Here is a 13,551-nt window from a genome sequence, read left to right on the forward strand (position 1 = left end):
CTGCTTGCTGTTGTTAATGAATTTATACAGTCATATGTGTTCAGACCTCACTTCCAATCTGACAACTACCAAATTTTCATCCAGTTCTCTCTGACTGGTACCAGTCTCATGTTTTTCAACTAGTCTCTGGACATATCCACATGTATGCCCTGGTTCTCTCTTGAAAAATCCATTGTAGTACGCTCTGTCTGCTGATTTCCCAGTTTCTTTTAGTGGCCGCATTGATCTCTAGTTCAACTACACTAGAAATTTGGAAGTTTACGCCATCTCTTTTTTTCTGACTCCTTCATCTGTTTAATTCTGTCAGTTGGGTCTTAGTAACATTTTTTTGTCCTTGTTCTTTGTTTCCTCTTTTCTCTGTTAACACTCTATGTGTCACTTTTTATTTCTCATTTACTTACTAATAGAATCGTCTCAAATCTGTTTTCTTGCTGACAGTCTCTCTTACCTAACCTATCCAGCAAGTGACTTGAATTATTCTACCTAAACATCACTCAGCATGATACTCCTCTTTCTACTTTTTCCCTCTTACTGAATAACCTCTAAATGCTTAACTTGACATTAGAAGTCCCACAATAAGCTCCAACTCAACTTTCTACAGGTGTTTGGTACCATTTGTCTACATATATATATTGCATCTCAGCCACGCTGAGTGACACAGATTTTATCTTATTCTTTTTTTATCTTTCTCAGCCAGGAATACCGTTCTTTCAGTTTTGCCTGCTGCAAATTCTGCCTGGTTCTAATGCCATCTCATTCTCAAATCATTTCTCATTGTTCTATTGGAAAGGACATCTCCATTCTCTTATTTGCCTCAGTATTAGAGCATTTATAACAAGCCACCTTGAAAAATCACTTATATGCATGCTATCTTGCCTACTGGTCTATAGAATTCTTAAGTTTGTATACTCAAGCTTATACATTTTCCTAGCTGCTTTCCTTTGTGTTGTTGCAGAGTAGGTACTCAGTAAATATTCATTGAATGAAAGAGAGATGTGTTTCAAGATGTGAATGAAGTTTGTGTCCTCACACTGCCAATTTAGGATCTAGACTATTTATACTACATCTATATCTGACTCCACACTATAACAATATTTTATTATTGTTTCTGTAATAAAGCCCTGCAATCAGAACTTAATGAAGATGGTGAAAGTAAAGAATTTCTTTTTCCTTTCAGAGTATTAAAACTAACCACAGAAACATTTGGGCATACAGGTGGAAGTGACCTAATTTACAAAAAATACTTAAGAACACAATTATGTAATTTGATAGGGGAGAAGGTGGGAAGGCAGTTCTAATCAGGGTAAAGGAGAATAGATTTATTGCATTTGTAAATTGAGTTATCATTGACATAGAATGGGATTTCTCCTGCTTGGATCTGTAGCTCAAAAGTAACTTTTTTGTCAAAAAGTAAATTCACCCACATACACACACACACACACACACACACAAAAAAAAAAAAAACCGGGGGGGGGGGGGGGGGTGGGTGGGGGGGGATTTTTTTTTTTAAAAAAAAAAATCCCCCCCCAAACCCCCCCCCCCCCACCCACACAAAAAAAAAAAAAACCGGGGGGGGGGGGGGGGGTGGGTGGGGGGGGATTTTTTTTTTTAAAAAAAAAAATCCCCCCCCAAACCCCCCCCCCCCCACCCACACAAAAAAAAAAAAAACCGGGGGGGGGGGGGGGGGTGGGTGGGGGGGGATTTTTTTTTTTAAAAAAAAAAATCCCCCCCCAAACCCCCCCCCCCCCACCCACACAAAAAAAAAAAAAACCGGAGGGGGGGGGGGGGGGGAAGAAGATATAACAACTATACTTCCATGAAGTTGTTACAACAAGCAAACGGAAAGGACATGCTAGGGGGGGAGGGGAGAGAGGGAGGAGGGAGGGAGGTGTCGGTGACGGGCCATAATAATCATATACAGTGTATATTGACAAAATAAAAAAAAAAAAAAAGTAAATTCTAAGGAGAACTGGCTTCAAAACTAAAGTGTAAAAAGTTCAGCTCTGATGTTGTGCATCACTGATTAATTTGACAAATTTATAGAGACAGAACATAGATGCCCAATGTTCTTTGGCAATTCTAGTTGTATATGCAGTAATTTATCCAAAACAGTGCACCTAAACTGATAAATAACCAATGTCTTCCATTTAACTCTTCTGGAGAAAAGGTAGCTGGAAGCTGTGAGTAAATGAGAAACTTCCTAGCTTCACAATTTCTGTCTGAGATAGAAAATAATTTTTGTCTTTGATTTGGCCTATGGTCATAAATTACAGTGACAGTCCTTCATATGTCTTTATGTAGGTCGGAGAAACTCTTTGATCAAAATGCCAAGGAGGAGAATAAGTAGGAGAAGAGAAGGAGAAGGAGGAGAAAGAAAGAAAAGAGAGTTTGATTTAGTCCAGGACATGAGTTTTTGATCTAATGATCTATGCACTCATCTTTGGAATGTGATTAATTAACCAAAATGTCTTAATATTCAGTTTATCTAATAACTCCCATATTAGAGTTCTCAGATTGTGGAGAATTTAGAGTATAGCTAGCAGGAGTGGTGCAGGCAGCTCCATGCCAAAAACTAAAATGTTGGTTCTTACAAGTCCATGAATACACTCTTAGTTTGGGATCCAGACAAAGGTGCATAATGATTTTGAAGAATATCCAGTTAGATTCTGTTAAACACAACAGATTGAACAATCATTTGTGTATTTCTTTGAAAAGATTCTTTCTTTAAAATAATACAGTACTGTTTATTCAAGTGCAGCTTTTTGTTGTTGCTAAATAAACCACACAATGCTTCAAAGTACAGAGAGGTAGATACTGGAGCCTTTATCCAAGGGCTTGTCACTCTTTCTCTTTCTGTATGTGTTGGTTGTGTCTGTATGTGTGACTTGTCAACATGTTCCTAAGCAGATATCACAGGACTAAAACAATTGTTATAGGGTTAATTTCCAGTCCCATAACTAAGAACACAAGATTAGACCCAGCCAATGATATTTATGTAATGAAAATATATATGTACCTCTTATTTTCTACAAAACCATTCTGACTAAAATAATACATATTTTTTTAACGTTAGGATGTTAGTGTTCTACTTGCCTGGGAGTACCAGAGAGCTCCCAAAATATTGACTTATAAAAGAAGTTGATTCCTCTTGCACGCAGGCAGTCCAGGACTGGTCTGACAGTTATCTGGAAGTCAAAATGCTTCTAGTTTTTAGTTCTTCCATTCCACGGGTGGTCTTAGTCCTAATGACACAGTCACCATGTGCACATTTGAAATAGCAGGAAAGATGAGAAAGAGGGGGCACAGCAGGCTATGTTTTAGTGAAGGTTTCTAAAAAAGGACCACAAAACTTATGTTTATATCCTATTGGCCAGAACTTAATATGGCTTTATTTTGGGAGGCTGAAAAAAAATCAAGAGTTCTAGAAGGTATGAATGGAAACAAATATATAAGTATAATATTATTTCGTTTACTTTACATGGTATAAGACCATGGCATGAGAAATAAAATAATTTGCCTGATCCAACTTGGATGTTGAAACATTTTTAAAATTCCCTTCCAAGTGCTTATAGGCTATGTGACTCTACCATATTATTTCTGGCTTAGGAGATGAGATCCGACCTTTTACTTTACATTGTCACTAGTGATGTGGTCTCAGATTCCTTGTGTGGAAAATCAGATCACTGGATTAGGTGACTTCTAGCATTCTGTGATTTATTGAATATCTCTAATGTGCAGAGCACAGTAGCTCCTTGAGAAAATGTTTCATATTACTATTCCCAATATCTGGAACAATGGTTTTATTGGAATTCATAAAACTATTGTTAAGTGAATGCATAGTGAAAGTTACCTGAACAAAGTAGACACTTCTTACACTTTCTAGATGTTAACATCTTTGTATCTCTATATAATAATATGCATTAGCTATGATATTTTCAGGCTCATGTAACTGAAAGCCAAATCAAGCAGGCATAAATCATAAGGATATTTATGATTTTACATAACAGGAAGTCTAAAGATAGGAGCAGACTTCAGGATTAGTTGATTGAATGACTAAAAATATATTTCTTTTTCCATTTCTCTGCTCTGCTGTCTTCATATATCAGATATTTTCAAAAGAAATATTGAAAGAAATGGTATCAACTACATAATGTACTTATCTATACTCTGCATGTAAATAATTTTAAACATTTTAAATAATTTTAATGATATCCTGGAATGATCGTCTCCCTCAAAAACTGTTCATAGATTTATGTCCATGCTTAACTTATATCTCCAACCCAGTATCCAATAGTGGAGTGCTGTGAATATAGTAGATATTTAGCATGACTTCTTGATATTATTCCTGATCAGGTGAAAATTATAATATGTATTTCATTACAGTTAATATTGTTAAAAGAAAAGAGAACTTTGAAATCAGACAGCTCTGATTTTGCATCTAGGGTAAATTATTAACTCTTTCTGAGCATCTGTGTCTTCATCTCTAAAACAGAGATATTAATGCCTAATTTCTAGGGGGGTTGAAGATTAAATGTAATAATATATTTAATCTGTTTACAAATAATAAATATGCTTTCTTGTTGGTCATGTGTACAGAAGCTCAAAACATTTCTAAAACTACTTACTAGAAAGTACAACTAATTTATTTAGTAACACAATCTTTGTAAATTTATTCCATTTTCTTCTTCATTTTATGTATTTTATGCATTTGTTTTTTACTTATTATAGTGGCTCAAATTTTAAAGCTTCAGTGATATATAAGACATTGGCTCTGGTATGAGAGAAAATCATTTTGTATGCTAAGAACACCCTTCTTTTTGTTTTAGCATTATGCAGGTTTCTCTATCTACCTTGGCATTCTATATTTATTGCCGTTGGTCAGTTCCAAGTTTAGTTTCTGACTGACTTCCCAGAGTTGGGCTGTATTTTTGCACACTGGGAACCTGGCCTTATTCCCTTGAACAAAATCTGTAGTAGAAAAAATCATCCTAAATAAAATCAAGCAAGCAAAAAGCAAAGAAACAAACAAAAATAAAAACACCACCAAACCAAAAAAAGGCACGTTAATTGATTTATACCTTACTGTTTGAAATTATACAAAACCAAGAATCCAACTGAAATTCATTTTATTTTTTGTCAATGTGAAATGCTTAGGATAGCTTTAGTTTATCAATAGTTTTCTTATTATACAGAAACAAATGTGTATTTCCGTTGTTTTGCATGTTTGTTTCTGATATATTGCTTCAAGTTATGATTAAATTACACAGACACAGAGTATCTTAATTGTTTAGGAAAATAAAATACAAAGTATTTTTTTGATAAATACATATCTGATATACATGATTACTTTAAAGCACATCTCATGATTTGGATTTGAATTAGGACACCCAAATAAAACAAAAAAATCCTGCCCTGACAAGCACAGCAGAAATTATTTAGGCAGGGACAGAAGATTGCTCATTTGGGTGACAAAGTTGAGCTAGAAATGTACTTACATGAGTTTAAATAATTCCAATCTATTGCCTAAAGGGTCATGTAGTGTTTATTAGCATATCATAGTCTACTAATATTGTGGTGTTGTTATTATTTCAGAACCGCCCAAAGTTATTTTCTTTAGCATGGTAAGTCCTGCAAGGCTGCATTTTTTATTTCAGTATCATTTCTCAGATGCTGCATTTGAACACAGCTGGCTTACAGTGGACACAAATGGGCCATGCCTTAGAACAATGAAGCATTCCCATTTGTTTGAATTTTAATGAAAGCTGCATGAGTTCAGATAGAAAGAAATAAAAGAATATGAGGACACTAGTATAGAAGGCAGCAGTTAGAAATCAGCATATTGAAAATTTATAAATGGCATATGCCTACCGATTAGAAGTGAAAACATGTGTTTGTTTTATCTTTTGGCACTCAAGTATATAGCCGTTAAAACTATGTAAATGTTTCAGTCTGTGCTTTGAATGTTTTCAAGAATATGTCTTTTAGAGTATAGGCTATAACTTTCTTTTATATCATATTCTTCAGATTAGGGCCCCCCATGTTAGCAAGGACAACTCTATTGCCATGAGATAGAGCCACTTCTACAAGTAGACAATGTGATAGGCAGAAAAGCAATATGACACTGCTGATAATGAAAAAATGTTTCTATTAGATACCCTGGGTGATACTGCTCATGAATTTAATTCTTTCATCATTGTTAATGAAAGCATTTTAAAAGCAAGATAGAACTGTCATACTAGTAACTTTATCTGATACAGTTTTTTTGAAGTCTTAAATTTGGTATTTAACCTAATAATAAATTTTGTATGTAAAAACATTATTCCCTCTAGTCCACGATTTTGCAAAAATGCAAAGTAAATCTCTCTGTTTATAAATAGAGATTACTTTTGGCCCTTTAGAACAAACACAGTAGCAATAAATAACATGAGGCATTGAATGACAGATATTATTAAATTCAAAACTATTCAAATAAAATAAAGTATGTCATTTTAGAGTCCAGATAAAGTGCATTCATTTTTGATTCATCATATTGTAAATGCCCGATGAAATAACAATGGTGGATAGAAGAATGAAAATGTCTTACAAATTCTGGGCTCCAAAACTTATGCTGAAGTATTGCTTTAGTCCCTAATGCACTTTGAAAAAATAAAACAGGTATTTACCACAGTTAAGAACAGCCCCAAAACAGATATCAGCACAGGAATCTAGACATCTGTAATAAAGCTACAATAATTTGTCTTTCTTGAATCTAAGTATGACAGATTCCACAGTGCCAATGACATAAATTATCTGATACTTTTAGAGTTAATCATCACCTGTATTAATTATTTAATAATATTTTGGTGTGGAAAGGATCAATGCTGGTGATTGTATTTCTAGTAGCTTTACTAATTAGTACTTCCTACGCTGCCAAAATGGAAATCAAGTAAGTATTAACCTCAAGTTGATTAAAAAAAGAAAAGAAAAGAAAAGAAAACTGGTTATTTAGAGCTCAGTTGAGTAGAGCCTTCTCTAATGCCACAATCAAGTGTTTGAATCCCACGTGGGCCAGTTAGCTCTGCAATGTGAACTGTATTCTTCTTGGGACCTGTTTCGAAGCAGCGTGCTGGTGAGCAGCATGGATAGGTAAATGCAAATCCACACCACCCCTTAAAAAACAGCACAGCAGATGATGGTGCAGTATTGTCATCGTCACAAGCTGATATTTACACGTTGTGCTGGCTAGAGTAAAAATGTTTTAAAGAATATTTAAATATCTAAATTTATTTTGATTATTTTCTGAAATAGTATATGATTTGGCACATTCAACATTATTGTATAAGACTATGTTAGGTTTCTCAGAAAACTGTACTTTTACTTAATAAAAGTAACTGGTTACATATATAAAAATACACATGGTATGAGTAACAGAGCCCTAAATCTGTGACCCAGTTTCACAGTTTGAAGCTTCACATTCACCGTGCATGAGGGACTGAAATACTTGCTATGACTTAAAGCAATACCTTTTCCAATGTACATAAAGTGTGATTTTTTTGGATGCATTTATGTACGTGTATTTGTGGATTCTTCATCCCTTTCAGTAGATGAAGACTCATCATTTTCATTATAAGAAATTTCCTTACTGGCTCTCCAACTACTGTTATTCTCCATGTTAAAATACTCCAGAACTCTTTGCACTATTATTGTCATGGATATAATTTACATCTTTTTTACCTTACTTTTAAATTATTGCAATAACTTTCTAATTGGTATCCTTGCTTTTTTTCTTAACCTTTAATTTGTAGGCCACACTGCTGCCATATTCATCTTCCTAAAAATGATTCTTTCGTCAGAGTACTTCTTGACTCAAAATCCCCATTGCTTCCCAGTTCCTTAGAACAGAATATCTAAACTCCTTCATCAAACATTCATGGCTTTGACAGTGTGTCTCCAAGACACTTTTCTAGTTATATTTCTCAGTACCCATCTATGTGAACTTTTTGGAGCACATTTGTTGCAAAATTTCCTATTATCTACAATTGCATTTTCCTTTGCCTCCTGCAACACTTTCTGCCCATATGCATTTGCAGGTCAAGATCAGAAAATCGTTCTTCATATAGGTTCATTGTTGTAATACAGCCCTTTGTCAGAAGGCAAACAGCAGCAAGTACAGCCATTTGGAACATAGTACCACAAAACTGATTTAGCATATGCAACTTAGGCAGCTCCAGGACTCTGCCTTGGACTCTTCCACTTTCAAAAACATTCAAGGTTGTTGGCTCTGACTCATACATGATTTCTGACTCATTTTCCATGTGACTTAAACATTCTCTTTTAATTTACATCTTCTCCATTGCTCTACCTTGGTTTAATATCACTTTAGGGCTTTGATTTTGAAATGTGTTTTTCTTAAATTATTTGGCTAATTCACCTGGCTTTTGGGTATCTGCCCCCTAGACTTTTGCAGTCTTACACAGCTGCTGGCCAATTAGCATTTACGGGCTAATAGAACCTCTACCCAGCCCTCCAATATTGCAATTTCCTTTAAATTGTGATTGACGTGGCACCCTTTATCTCTATTTTATTTCTAATCTGTGGTTCCAAAAGCTCCCATATTTGTAGTATTTCTGGTCCCCCAGTTTATGACTGACCTCTGGCTGCTGCATTTCCCAACCTGACTTTGAATACCTAACATGCCAAACTCAGGAAATCTCGTCCAGGCAGCGCACACTGCACTTCAGCTAGAGGTGTCCATTAGCTCACCCTGAGTGTGAAGTGTGCCTTCTTGCCTCAATTGGCTTGTGCCACCTCTTCCTTCCTTACATATTGTCTCTTCCTGTTTATCTTAATCCTGGCTGTATTCTGATTTTTAGCTCATACTTGATGTCGTTCATGAAATTTTGGTTACCAGGCTAGCTCATAGTGATCTAAAACATGTATTGATCCTTTTCCACATAACTGTTTCATAAGAAATCTGTTTTTTTAACAATGAGAGTCAGAAGGGTATGGTGATTAGCACTTAGGTTTAGAGTCAGACAGAATGGACTATAATGTACTTATCTCCTACATTTTGATTTCTCATTTGTGGAATGCTAATAATAATAGGAAATAGTAATATAATAACAATAAAATGTAAAAAATTAATAAGTAACAGTAATATTAAAATCTTCTTGTAAAGACCTTATTACACATAGAATTTGTTCAATAAATATTTATTGAGTACTTACTATAAGCCAAGAACTATGGAAGGGATATATAGGTGAAGAAATAGATGAAATCATCTACCTGCAATTTAGATGTGATTGTAGTAATGATGTCAAACATATTTATTGAAATAGGACTGTGACATTTGCTTCCTTTGTATCTCTCAAAGTGCTAACAAAGTCCAAAGTACCCTAGGAAATATTTTTATTGTTCTATCTTGTATTGTTACATTTTGTTCTGTTTTAACTTTATGGATTTTTATGTATAATATGTTAAATTTTATTACATACCTCACACAACTATGCTTGAGATCATGAATATTAAAACATCCCCTCATTTATGTAGAAGCTTTCTCATAACCAGAAATCATGGTGTTGAGTTTTTATAGATCCATATTTGAAGTTATTATTATTTTAATGCATTAAAAAGATACAATGCAACAGAAACACCCAAGTTTATATGATGTCAGGGTAGAGGCTGGCATCTTCTGGATTTTTATGGTTTGAATAAAATTTCTTGAACTTTAGAGTTCTTAACAAAATATTAGTAGACCATAAATTTAACCATGATGATGTAATCTTGGTAGCATATGTGCAAAACAAAGTATCAGCTCCATTGAAGACTTTATTTTAGCCTGACTCATCGGTGGCTTCCTGAGCTGCAAATGCTGATGCTGTAATATATGCCTAGAGAAACCACATGTTTAATTGGCCTGTCTGAAATGCTCAGTGTGCTGTGTTTGTTTTTTTCCACTTCCACATTGATCACAGAAGATATGAATAATGTTGAAATTGAGAAAAGTGAATTTGAAATGAAATATACTTAAGAATTAGGGTGGTTAGGAAGGCAAGCAGAAATCCTGTGGGGTTTTATAATGTGGTGAGTGGGAGCATCACTAGAAATGCTCCACATTTTGGGGTAGTTTCTTGGTTTTGTAATAGGCTGATTGTAATATCATTGGTTACACTTTTAAGCAATATCCATCTAGAATTATAGCATTTTAAACTTAAATCTCTGGAAAAATTAGAAACAAAAGCTTGTGTGTGAATGTTTGTAATCCTTTCTACCTTTATATTATTTCAAAATGCAGTTGTTTAAAGGTCAACTGATACATATTTTGCTCTGCTTTCCAGGACAATAGATTCAGAGTGTGGTTTCTACAAAGTTGCTCAGAGAAAGATCCAGGCTATCTAAAATTAGGTTAGATGGTCCTCAGCAAAGAAATCAAAGCTGTCTTATTTTTAGTTCTAGTGGGACATCCCACTGTGCATTGATGTAGCCACAATATGCTCTCTTGGGCCAATATAGGCCACAGATTAACTCCCTGAAGTAAATTTTTAGGTACATGTAGGCAAACATTTTATTCAGGGGGAAAATATTTTATTTCCCATGCTACCAGAGAGTACTAGGATTATTTTGAATCCTTTGCTTTATTTTCATGTCATCAATTTTTCAGCATAATAATCAAATAGCCCTTTTGAAGTTTTGCATTTGCTTCTTCAATAATAAGATAAGATTTGTAAAATCAGAGAACATTTTGTTTAACAAAGAATGCCATGCTTAACATGAATAGGGAAATACGTTGGCATTCAATATATAGTTCATATAATCTTATTGTCTTGTTAATAGTTTACTCTTTATATATGGGGTGAATCATCAAAGGCAGCATCAGATGCAAGAACACAGCTAATTTGTGGACATACCAGAAAAATGTCTGTTGTCATTTGAGTAAAAATAGCTGTGCTATAATTTTGAAGATTCAAAGCTACAGCTACTACATTCACATTTTATCCCTATGTAGGTAATTCCAGAGAAATAAAGAAAAGCATACATTCTCTCCTTTTCCTCTCCTCTTCTACCTTACCCTTTTTTCTTTCTAATTGCCTTTTACTTTATAATTGAGTTTATTTCTTCTGTTCCTAAAGTAGTATTGGTTAAACAAATTTATTGTAATAGACATCATGTCAAAAACTGAAGTCTCAACAGCTCAGTATTTATTTTTGTCCATGAAGAATAATCTATCAAAAAAAATGCAAAGGAAAGAACAAGAATTGTTTAGTGCATATAAAGATTCTCATTCATTTTAATATTTTAAAAATTAGCATGAGAGTTATTGGCAATTCGAGGAGAATGAATCAATAGTAAATAAGTTGAATTAAAAATCAAGTAGTAGGTTTACCTAAAATTGAGTCTCTGAGGGAGCTGGATTATTTACCTGTCTAAGAATGGGGTCAGACTAGCATTGTTAATTAATTTTTCCTTAATTTTAGATCAAAGTTAAAACAAAATAAAATATATGAGCTTGTAAGTTTTTTTTATAATTATTTGACAAAATATTATCTCATACTGGAACTTTTCTTTTTCTATTGGTGAGGCTAATGAATTTGGGCATGAGTGTCTAATTAAAGAATTTATCTTTAAATGTTTATCAGTTGCAGATTCTGAGGATTTTATTGAGAAACATAGGTTCATAAAGCTCAAAGGGACTCAGTAGGTCATCATTCTTGTCCAATCTTCTTCCCTGTAGAGACCATTCCCAGAAGATGGTCAATGGTAACTGAAATCCTTCATTCTAAGATGGCAGCAACTACAATATTCATTTTGGACAGCTCCATTTGTTACAGTCTTTCAGAGTGATCTGAAATCTGGCTGACTATCTGAACTGATTGTGGTTCTGATGCCAACTTGGGTTTACCCAATCTTCTAGTCTTGGAAGTAAAAAGCAGTATCTTTAGGACAAGTGTATATGAACATCCAGAAGTGTCCCGATTGGTCAGCACAGCAGACTACCAATGCTATTATTTTGTCTCTAGTTTTAGGGAATGCTGATGAAAAATAATGACTATTCCTCTAAAGAGAGCTTATAACCTTGAGGACATGTTTTGATCATCTATAGTTTCCGTTAACAACTTATTACCTAATCTGCATAAATTTGCTAAGACTTCATAAATTTTATTTCATTTTCAAATATTGTATTTTATTGATTTTAAGGTTCACCATTACTTTATCACTAAGAAAGAATAACAGTGTTGTCAATTAAAATATAACACGATTCTTTCTTTATCACTTAGGATCCCTTCATCTTGTACTAACTGAAAAATAAATTTTGGATAAATTTAAGCAATTTTTTATGACATTTAATGCATGTGCACATACAAAAGTAAAATATATATGAAATAAATTGGATGAAGTATCCCCATATTTCCTTACATTGATCTTCTCACTTTTCTAAATTATTTACCTACTTAGAATCATTGATGTCTAGTTGTTTCAGTGCTGGTTGTCTTCTGCTTGTTTTTACATCAAGAATGTGGTTCAACATATGGAAATCAATAAATATGATACATTATATCAATGGAATGAAGAAAAAAAAACATACAATCATTTCAATAGATGCAGAAAAATAATTTGATAAAATCCAACACTCCTCATGATAAAAACACTCCAAAAATTAGGTTATATAAGGAATGTATCTCAACATGATAAAAGCCATATATGAGAAACCCACAGCTAATATACTGAATGGATAAAAATTGGAAACTCTTCCTGGAACAAGACAAAGATCTAGAATGAGACAAGGATGCCCACTTTTCCCACTGTTATTCAACATAGTACTGGAAGTTCTAGCTGGTGTAATAGGGAAAAAGAAAGCAATAAGGGGAATCCAAATCAGAAAGGAGGAAGTCAAACTATCTCTATTTGCAAATGGTATGATCCTATAAGTAGAAAACCCTAAAGGCATCACACTTCCTGACTTCAAAATATACTGTAAAGCTATAGTAACTTAAACAGCATGGCACTGGCATAAGAAAATGGACAATTAGACCAATGGAACAGAATAGAGAACCAGAAATAAACCCACACATTTATGGCCAACTGATTTTTGACAAAGGTACCAAGAATACACAGTGGAGAAAGGACAGCCTCTACAATAATTAGTGCTTTGAAAACTGGACATTCACAAGCAGAAGATTGAAACTAGACCCTATCTCTCACCATAAACAAAAATCAACTAAAAATGAATTAAAGACCCAAATTTAAGACCTGAAACTATAAAACTACTAGAAGAAAATGTAGGGGAAAGGCTACCTGAAATGGACATGTGCAGTGCTTGTTTGAGCAAGACCACAAAGGCATGGGCAACTAAAACAAAAATACACAAATGGGAGTACATCAAAAGTGAAAAGTTTCTGCAGAGCAAGGGACTACTATTGACAAGTGAAGAAACAACCTATGGAATGGGAGAATGTGTTTCCAAACTACACATCAGACAAGAGGCTAATATCTAGAATATATAGGGAACTGAAACAACTCAACAGCAAAAACCAGATAACCTAATTAAAAAATGAGCAAAGTACTTGAACAGAC

General features: G+C 34.1%; 1 protein-coding gene across 1 annotated transcript in view; it reads right to left on the reverse strand.

Moving 5' to 3' along the window:
* LOC103588600 overlaps positions 1-222 on the reverse strand; it is a 36,989-nt gene extending 36,767 nt beyond the window's left edge. Inside the window, exon 1 of the mRNA XM_008570320.1 lies at positions 47-222. Within this exon, the coding sequence (XP_008568542.1) occupies positions 47-222 (176 nt within the window). The remainder of the gene's footprint in view (positions 1-46) is intronic.
* Positions 223-13,551: the final 13,329 nt, after the last annotated feature.

Source organism: Galeopterus variegatus, unplaced genomic scaffold, assembly GCF_000696425.1.
Source record: "Galeopterus variegatus unplaced genomic scaffold, G_variegatus-3.0.2 Scaffold592, whole genome shotgun sequence".
Lineage (NCBI taxonomy): Eukaryota > Metazoa > Chordata > Mammalia > Dermoptera > Cynocephalidae > Galeopterus > Galeopterus variegatus.